Genomic DNA, 10,176 nt, shown 5'->3' on the forward strand with positions numbered 1-10,176 from the left:
TCTTTGTTAACACTTGCATTTTATTTCTTTGGCTGACTTTCTTTATCTTTAAATTGAGCTGCTTTTTACGTAAACGTTTCTACTCAGTTTCACAAAATACTATCTGTTAAAAAACCTATTTGTGATGAGCTTCAGAAGAAGTAAAGCTTCATTTAGAAGGAATTGGAATGAAAGGCCAGAATGAGTTTAAAGGGCTCATTTTCGAGGTGAGTGCTTTTTTCTCACAGTAAAATAGCAATTTTGGGGAAGGAAGACAAGACTGGTTATGAGGGAACTCCGTTTACCAGGCTGGGTGGAAATGCTGCAGGGGCTTTCATAAATGGGGTCCTTTGCTCATATCCTGGGGACGCAGCTACGGCTCTTTCAGTGACTGCGTTGGTAATTTTCTGGAAAAATTAAAGATTCATGCATAGAGATAAATGTGTCGCCCGCAGCTTTTTTAATTTCCATTTCTGCAGTATGTAGCTCACATAAACTTCACGACTGAACTCCCAGTGCAGTCTCAAGCTGGGTCGATGTCTGTGAGCACGAGCAAAGCGGGGAGCAGGTCAGTACGTGAGTCCAGATGCAGGATGGTGTCAGGACGGAGCCTGGGCAACAGGGATGTGCATGGCTGCAAGGTTACCTGTTCCAGGACACCAAAGCCGTATCAAGGCCAGGACTGAAGGGAAGGTGTGAAGGAGTCTGTGTTCAGCCGTGATCCAAGTGAGGCCATGCCAAAACGCTATGAAAGGTGTCTGATGAATGAAGTGAGAGCTGTTTACCTGAGATACCCGAGCACGGAGGAGAGCACAGGGTGTTCGGCACAACAGAGCTGTGTGAGTGCCCTTGGTTGGAGTGTGATGTGGAGAGAAGCTTTCAGAATGTTTATAAATATTTAAAGGGTGAGTGTCATGGTCAGTACGTGAGTCCAGATGCAGGATGGTGTCAGGACGGAGCCTGGGCAACAGGGATGTGCATGGCTGCAAGGTTACCTGTTCCAGGACACCAAAGCCGTATCAAGGCCAGGACTGAAGGGAAGGTGTGAAGGAGTCTGTGTTCAGCCGTGATCCAAGTGAGGCCATGCCAAAACGCTATGAAAGGTGTCTGATGAATGAAGTGAGAGCTGTTTACCTGAGGTACCCGAGCACGGAGGAGAGCACAGGGTGCTCGGCACACCAGAGCTGTGTGAGTGCCCTTGGTTGGAGTGTGATGTGGAGAGAAGCTTTCAGAAAACTGGGCAAGTTTCTTCATGTGAAGGAGCTCGTGGTGGTGTCCACTCAGGTCTCAGATCAGCAGCCATGGAGCTCATTCACTGGCCACTGTTGTGATAAGCTAGGCGAATAAATTGAGAATTATTTTATGACTCCACTTAAATAATTTCAAGTGGCTCAGAGGTGTTTTCTAGGAATCTTTCTAGTGTGGCTTCCACGTGGGTTGGTGTTGCACACCTTTGTAAGCTGGGTTGTCTGTTTTAATGAAAGGTTTTAGTTTTGAGGAATCCAATTTCACAGGCAATGTTCCTTTTTTATAAATCCGGCTTCTATACAGCTAGCAAGCTAATACATTAATTAGCTTCCTTATATATATTTGAGTGCTTAGTATAATAAAGCAGTGTGCTGTTTTTCTTCACCAGGAGATCAGAGTGTTTTTGACAGGCCCCAGAAGAGGAACCGTGCTAACGAAACAAGATGTTAAGGCATGCTCATGCGTTTTGTTTCCTTAGCGCGGTGTGAACCCTTGGATCAGGGGAAGGAAAACACAAAGTTCCGGGTGTCGTAGGCTGGTGGACTTCTGGGCTGGCCAGGGAGGCCGGGCAGTGGGATCACACGTGGACTCACAGCGGGCACTGGTGTTAACCCCAGTTAACCCCATGTGTACGCTAATGAATCTGTGATAATTTGAAATCTCTGTTTTGGGGTGAGCGAGTAAGAGCAACTACTTCTAAAGGGTGCTTTTATTTAATACAAGAAATCTTCTAAGGCACCCATTCTTTAATACTTAGAAAAGTGACAGAGTTGCCAGCGAATGAGTGCCATAAATTATCAGTCAGCCATTAATTAGCAGTCGCTGACTGTGTGCGTATGCTCTTAGTCTATTGCGAACAAAGGTGCAATGTATTAATGTGGCACACCATGAAACTTGTTTAAGTGAACATATTTATCTTTACAGTTGTGTTGGGCCGGGAACACAGACTAATTTAGAACAGCTCAGGTGATGGTTTGTAAGTTGTAAACCAGTAACTGGATCGCCTCTAATTTTGTCCTTACCTTTAGTAATGAGATACTCATTCATATGGGTTTTAAAAATCCCTTTCTTTATATTGCTGCAAGTACTTGTGAAATCATATAGATGTGCGATAATTACATATGAGGAGATTTCCCTTCTCTTTATTTACCTACTGGTGGATACTGGAAAGTTTTTTTCTCTGTCATGTAGGAAGCATTCAGTAACTGTTTCTGATACAAGTTCTGTATTAAGTATGACTGCTAGGGTACGTGTTTACTTACTTCCATAAATAGATCATGCATAAACATCGCATGGCTTGGGAAAAAATGGGGAGAGAAGGACGATGCAATAGACTGTTAAATTTGTAGTATAAAAAACCAGTGATTGCTTACCGCATCAGTGCGAACTCTGAGCTTCTCTCCTAGGAGTTATGGCACAGGTTTAGTGGTAGGCGGCACTGACGGACGTTCAGGTGAAGCAGTGTGGAAATACTGCAAGATTTGGGTTCTTTACCAAGATGTGAAAGTAAATCCCTGACTTTGCCAGAGTTTGCAAGTGCTGGAGTTGTCAAATCAGCTGATTCATTACTAGAGTATTTGTAACTGATCTGACAGTTAGGGTTATGTAGATATCATGTCAGGTATTATTTAAAGTTTTAATTATGATGTTAATTTGGGCAAAATCAGGGAATTTAATTACCACCACCAGCTTATCTTGCAGGAAAGCTTTTTTTCATGTATTTCTGCTAACAATATGCCAATATTCAGCTTAGGGGCTTTTTAAAAATCTAATCATAAAATATTTTAAGTACTTTCAAAAGACCTCTCTCTCACAACAGGTAGTGCAGGAGGACACCATGGCTTTTCCTAAATAGTCTCTCCTTAGATGTCCTTCTTGGGCTCTTAACTTGGACTCCTGAAGCGTTTGCGTTGGACTCCAGAAGACATCGTTCTTTCATGGGCTTTGTCGCAACCCAACGCCGCAGAATTTGGATTAAACACAGAAACCTAGCAGCTAACTGCACACAGGAGTCTTTTTTCCCCTTAGCTGTACACTGGATTCATAAGTCTTCACTGGATCCCTGAAACAAAAGAAAGTGAAAGAGACATCGCTTGTAACTTCCAAAGCAGTGACCCGTTTTCCCTTATTGGGAGCTAAATTGAGTGTGAACAGAATTGCTTTACTGTTTTGTACACAAAAGTGCTTTATCAGAAGATGAGGTGTGGTTTTGTCCATAAACGGATGGAACAAAAGCTGTGGAAATTTTTCCTTTGGAAAAAGAAAAAGGGCTGGGGTTAGAGGCAGATGACACCAAGCTCTGGAAAAACTTTTCTCCCAGAGGAATTTGCGTGAAAGAGTTTGCTGTGAGAAACTGGAAGAGGGGGGTTTATACTGGAAGTTGAATCCTAGCCTGAGCTGTAGTGGTTGCCTCTGCTTTGACTATAAATAGAAAATACTTGTCTGCCAAATTTCAGTTTTTAGAGCCCTTTTGAATTCGTGCCAAGGAAATAATAGCTTAATTCGCATATCTGTTTATTTTCCTCCTTCTGTGCATCACTTGAAATGACAACTCTTATTAGATTTGTTTTTAGATTAACGAAAGTGCAAAACGAGCTTGGATATCATTTTTATGTGAAACTTAGAAAAAACAGCCCGTGGCTATTTATTTTTCATGCTGGCACTCCCTGGCCCCTGAAATTATTGTGTTAATAATTAAGGTACATTGGTTTTTCTTAGCTGCCAAACTAAGGTTACCTTGTTTCGTGCGGCGTAGGCTGCTGCGTGCATCCGTTTGCTGCCTTGGTGGCCCGTGTCCAAACGCTGGGTAGGATCGCAGAAATGTTTAAAAATACGTAGACAGGATACCAGCCGATGTAAAATGTTGAGGCAGGCAAGCGGTTGGCAGACGCAGGTATTTATTTATATCAGGTTAAAGGAGAAAGCATTGTGTGAACAGCTCGCTCTCCCACAGAGATGATGCTCAGGCTGTGATCCTGCCCATCAGGGATGGTTCTTCATTTCCGGACGATGTCTGAGGCCCTGTGGTTAGGATGGGCGAGAAGTGAAGAAACAGCGTGCGGCTCCAAATTTGGGTTTACCAGTGGGCAGTGCCTGCACCGTGGCACTGGCAGCCCTCGCCGCCGGTGGTCAGCCCTCACCGCCGCTGGGCACTCACCGCCGGTGGTCAGCCCTTGCTGCCAGTGGTCAGCCCTCACTGCGTTTGGCTTGGAGCAGAACTGAGGAAGAGGAGGGAGCGGGCACGGGACTGGCCGCTGGTGAAAAAAATGTGCCACGCCGCTGGCACGTCGGCTCACCCGTGGGCTGACGTCTGATGGGTGGAGGGTCCGTGACGTGAGTCACGCCACAAGGAGGGACAGACAGAGCCTCAGGTGCGCGCAGAGAGACGTGCCCAGGGTTAGGCGCTGAGATCCAAGCATGGTCATCTCATCCCCACCCTTGCTCCGTGAGCCGCTGGTTTTGCCACTGGCATTTTCTACGGTGCTCCGTGTGCCTTGAGGTATGGCCTTTTTGGCTGGGCTCTGGGCCTGGCTGCTTATCTCAAACTCGGAGCAAGTGTGAGGGAAACAGTGGGTGTCTTTGCCAAAGTGTGTACTGGCTTTTGACAGCGGGAGGAAAATAATGTTTTAATGAGATGAGGCTGCTTGGGAGGAAAGGTCTTGCTGAAGTGGGACTACCTGTGAGTGCGTGATTCATACGTGGAGAGATGGATGACTGCTCCCAAAATGATGCATGGATTTGGCATTAAATGAATCCTGCATTAAAATAATAATAACTGTGTCCTAGCCAGGTTTTTCCCCTCGCCTGATAGATGAGGCTCCCTCCTGGGAGGTGGGTGATGCGTGCTGGAAGCCCGTTAATGCTGAGGAAGATTTCTCGTGTGTTAATTGAAAGCTGGGTGCTGCTGCTGCCAACAGCATCCTCCTCTCCTTTCCAATTTGATCTGAGAGAGAGGAGGAGGGAGTCTCTGGTACTCTGGGAAAGTTTTGGGCTGTCAATCACTCTCAAATACATGGCTAATTTGGGGCTTCGTGTAGATGCCTGCACTCCAAAAGCGAGTCTGGGTTTCAGAGGCTTTCTTCTCACCAGCACTGACTCTGCCGGGCTCAGCGTGCTGCTTGCCCTTGGTTTTATGTGGCAGTGCTGGGCTCTCTCTGCACATTTCACGGCAGGAGATGCTGTGTGTGAGCTGTGAGCTGTGCTCCGGGAGCAAGGTGACAGCAGGCCAAGTGTCCTGAAGTCACAGCGTGCCTCCATGCCTTGGTAAGGGCTGAGTTGTCCTGCTCCTCAAGTTTATAAAAAAGAACTACAGGTACTGGTGAGGATATGGAGAGAGTGTGGCCCTGTGCCCTTGGCTTTGACCCTGGAGTTGGTGAGAAACTGAATTCCTGTCCTAAAGAAAATCCCTTCTTTGGAAGGAGTTTTGCTGCAATCAGAGGTAGAGGAGAAAACCACAACTGTGCTCACGGGGGCAGCAATGCTGAAGGGTCCTGTGCCGGGAGTACTGAATCACCGGTTTTGGTTTCTGCGTGTTGCAGATGGAAGCTGCTGTCAGCTTTGCTTCCTCTGGAAGATGGGAATATTCCAGTGAAGCAGCTGCAGACCCATCATGGCCGTTTTCCCATGGAAAATGTTGGTATTATTAAAAGGGCACTTTCTGTCAGAAAAGCATTCTGCCAGACATTTCCTGACCTGGCTTTGTACTTAACCTTTTGTCTCGCTTTCTCCATCTGTGAAATGGATGTGCTCGTTCTCAACCACCTGTATCAAACGCTGGGGTTTGTGGATGAGGTTATGGCAATGTGGTCTCATTTAAGATTCAGATCCTTTGAAAGACGCAGCTGCTTGCGTGGCAGTTCCCCATGGAGCTAGTCCTGTCTCTCACGTAGGTAGGAACTTCTACAGTGTGAACATTAAACAAATACAGAGTATATTACTGTAAAATTACACGCATTCGTCTAGTCCATCTATGCGATGTGCACATGAGGCCTTTATTTTACTGCTGCTTCTGTGAGTCCTGGGAAGATTACTTCTTGTCTCTCTTCCAGCCTGCTAAAGATACGTTACCTTAACAGTTGCTTTGCATAAATTAATCATGCTAACGTATCAGGAATATTTTTGAGTGTACTTCTAAAGCAGGATGGTGGATATTTTCCGTTTGGGAATCTGTTTTGTTGTTGATAACAGGACAGGAGGAATGAGCTGTGTTTAGTTTTGTCAGTCCACCCTTAATTGACTTCAGTGGCTGCCGTAGTTTTGTTCAGGCTTCGTCCATCAAAAAGAGTGTGTGTTATGTACTCCAGTAAATCAAAAGCTAATTTGTGATATGAAATGATACTTTTTTTGCAGATGAAACAATTGGTATCGCTCCAGTTTTAATGTATTCTGCACTTGAGCCAGAGTTTCTAAGGATGACGTGTTTATTCTGTAACGTGGCGGTTGGACAAATTCTGTTACTTTTGAAGAAGTTCTTAAAGATGTTGTGGTAATGTTCTGTGTGCTTTGGTAGGTTGACGGAGTTTGAAGACACACCAACGAGTCAGCTAACCATAGATGAGTTCATGAAGATTGACTTGGAAGAAGAATGTGATCCTCCTTCCTTCACAGCTGGTCAAAAGAAGCTGAAGATACAGCAGGTCAATTCCCAACCATGTGCTCTCGGTATTTCTCTCCTCTCTCCTTCCTCTGGATATTCCTTTTCAAATCAGTTAATGCTAAATCCTAACTGATCGGCCTTTGGTAAAGTTTTAACTGCATTGATTTTGACATTCTTAAGAGAAGGGTCATCATTAATGTGTATGATACCCACTAATTAAAGGACCTTTTTTGTTTTACTGGCAACGGGATAGCTTCCTAGGTAAAAATATAACATAACATAACATAACATAACATAACATAACATAACATAACATAACATAACATAACATAACATAACATAACATATAGTGTATATATAGTTATATATAAGGTTTTCTTCTATATAATTTTAGCTCACTTCTTCAGACTGACATGCTCTTTCAGATACATAGCTTCAGATGTAGCTTTAAACATCCCCTGATGAGGGCTACCAGTGTTTGGTGCCCAGCCCCTGCCTGGTGAGCTGTAGACGAGGGCTCTGCACGCTCTGCCCAGATGCTCCCCCGTTTGCAAGCTGGTGTAGTTACCCCAAGCACTGTTATCTCCACTGTGCTTGCTTTCCTGCTGCGTGTGTTTCCCTTCTTGTGCTTTGACCTTTTACCAAAGCATCAAATCTTTTTATCCTGACAAAACTGGAGGTTCTCATGTGATGTTACACTGAGCTTGTGGGATGCAGGTCTTGAGCAGCTGTCCTAATGTCTGCACTTCTCTCCCTCCCTGACGAGCAAAGATTGGGGCTGTGAAGGTGCCTCTATACCACAACAGAAGGTGTAAGCTTTGTAAGGGGGTCAGAAGTGCTGTCACGTAGAAGTTTCTTTTAAACATATATGAAAACAATAACCCAGATACCTCAGTGAGAATGCTGGGGTTCTGTGTGGTACAGCCCCTGCTTCCACAGGGATTAGTTCTCATGTGGCTTAATTTCTTTACAAAGCGTGCACTAAAGCTGTCACCAGAGGAGGTTTCACTACCATCAGAGCCAGTTCTTACATTATTAGCTTTTCAGGGTGTTTTCATTTACTGTTATCAATATGTTGCCATTTAAAGGTCTGTAGGGGTGTTTATGGTGTTCTCAAGAGTCTCCCAGGTGCTGTAGGTCAGTACTCCACTCTGCCATTGCCTGTGTGCTGTGTCTGGCCCGGGCACTGCAATTTCAGTGCTGGACTTGCACTTGCTCACATCTACAGACACAGTCATCGAGTGACAGTTGAGGAACGAGGCCTTTTTGTTTCATCTTGCCCGAGGGAAGGTTCCTTCTGATGTATAGAGATGGGTGAGATAACTTTGGAGATCGGTCAGGGTTTTGAAACTTGTCTGTCCTACCTGTCTGACATGATAAAGTAATTTGAGTTGGGATCTAAACCTGCCTATTGCTTTTAAAACACCCAATGATTCTGCGTGTCTATATGTATACGGTTCACAAACAGTACAAAGTTGTGCTTGTTTTAGTCATTTCACATTTGTTTTGTTTATTTTCATTTCAGCTTGAGAAGGCGTTATCAAAAAAGCTGGAGGATTTTGAAGGTATGAGTTGTTTTTAGTGTAACATGTCACTTATTTGTTCAAACTTGCATCAACGATTGCTGAGTTTTATTTTTATTTCAACACCACAGGTGAAATATCAAGCTATCAGGATGAAATAGAAATTGAATTAGAAAACAGTAGACCAAAAGCAAAAGGCGTATTTGCAAACTTCACTAAAGATGGTAAGTCTATAAAATCTTGACTACTAAAATAACAAGTTCAGATCCTGCAGACAGCCTCAAGTGTATGAACTTCACTGTGGTAAATGTGCTCATATACGTGTCTGTGTGGTGCAGGATCTGTGTGGCAGGGGTTCTCTCTGCCAGTTAGTTGGTTCAAGGACCAGTCTTCAAAATGAACTGCTACATTGTTCATTACAATGATTCGTTAATGGTGTCAGTTGTTTTTCTTTCCTTGTACAGTATAAGCTTGGCACTGGCACCTGAGAATGTTCCTTTTCACCATTGAAAGTGCACTGGACCAGTATCCAGACCCTTCTCTGACCGAATCCCCCAGTTAACTATTCAGTACAGAAGCTCTGTGCAGGCCGAACGGGCTAATTTCTATTTGTAATTGTACCAGTTTGGCTTCTCTTTTAACTTGCCATAATTTGATAACACAATACTTCTGTTTTAAATGATGACTGTATTCACAAAAATATGTCGTAATAGCCAAGGCAGTGAATTTGAAGAGCTTCTGGAAACTGCAAGTATTCACACATTGTACTAAAATATTGTCTATTTTTTCTACGTATTTTCTCTAAAGATTTGTATTCTTTAAGTGAGTGCCTCTCTATTTGTTTAGCTGTTGTAACGAATGGTATGCAATGATCTGTTGGGGTTCTTTCCCCTCGCAGACTCTGTAGAAGATAACACCTCTAGCGTTCTTGGAGAAGAAGAGGCAGAAGATGAGGAGCTGGAAGCAGCTGCTAATCACTTAAACAAGGACTTCTGTAATGAACTTCACGAGAAGGACAGAGTAAAAAAAAATGAAGGCGGGGAATCCAAAAATGGAAATGGGGCTTTTGTAAGACCACCAGCGCTGGAATCCTTGCTCGGCCCACTCCCCACTGCAGCCAGCCTCGGCATTACAGAGTCCATCAAAGAGTGCATATCCACTAAGGACCAAGAGCCTGGTGAGTAAGGGACCAGTCCAGCTCTGAGTGGAAGCTGGACGCATGGTGTGGGTTTATTGGGTAACTTCCAGGTATCTTGATGGTTACTGTGGTAGCAGTTCTGTGAGTCACTGTAACTGTGAGGCTGGATGAGACCGGTGATCTCAGTTGTTGTTGTTGGTTGTTGGCATCTTCTCCTCAGGAAGCGGCAGGAAAAATCAGGAGTGCCTAATTATTTTCTGAAGCCTGAGAATGCGTATCTCTTAATCGAGTAGATCTGCAGTTATATCATAGCTGATGGGCATATTTCAAACCGTGCAGTCTCAATTAGGAAATTGGAAGAAGCAGATTCCTGTAAATACGGCTGGGAGTTAAAACCCGAGTATGAGAATTCCAGATCAAGGCAGGCTTTCTCAGGAGACATTTTGTCGGAGTCAAACACGATGCAGTCTGTCTCTGTGACTGAGAATCCTTGCAAGTGGCAAATACTTAATATGTTTGTAAGAGGAAATAACTGGTTGGATGCTTGTTTCTTTGATGTGAGCTTTGACATGTGTTTTGGTGGCTTTGCTCCATTTCTCTTAAAACTCCCAGCTCTACCTGTAATCTGTAGCTCTGTATGGTGCAGTGGGAGCAGGACTGCTCAGTTAAGGAAGCCAGTTTTGCCAGAGACA

At 44.2% G+C, this 10,176-nt stretch overlaps 1 protein-coding gene across 1 annotated transcript; it reads left to right on the forward strand.

The window, feature by feature from the left end:
- Nucleotides 1-6,736: 6,736 nt before the first annotated feature.
- Nucleotides 6,737-9,523, forward strand: LOC104548955 (transcription factor IIIB 90 kDa subunit-like; the record flags this gene model as incomplete). The annotated part of the gene is made up of 4 exons (XM_010195135.1): nucleotides 6,737-6,863; nucleotides 8,349-8,388; nucleotides 8,478-8,570; nucleotides 9,245-9,523. Coding segments are annotated over 4 exons (539 nt in total), but the record flags the coding sequence as incomplete, so codon positions are not given.
- Between the last annotated feature and the right edge of the window lie 653 nt (nucleotides 9,524-10,176).

Source organism: Mesitornis unicolor, unplaced genomic scaffold (assembly GCF_000695765.1).
Source record: "Mesitornis unicolor isolate BGI_N332 unplaced genomic scaffold, ASM69576v1 scaffold2422, whole genome shotgun sequence".
NCBI classification, from domain to species: domain Eukaryota; kingdom Metazoa; phylum Chordata; class Aves; order Mesitornithiformes; family Mesitornithidae; genus Mesitornis; species Mesitornis unicolor.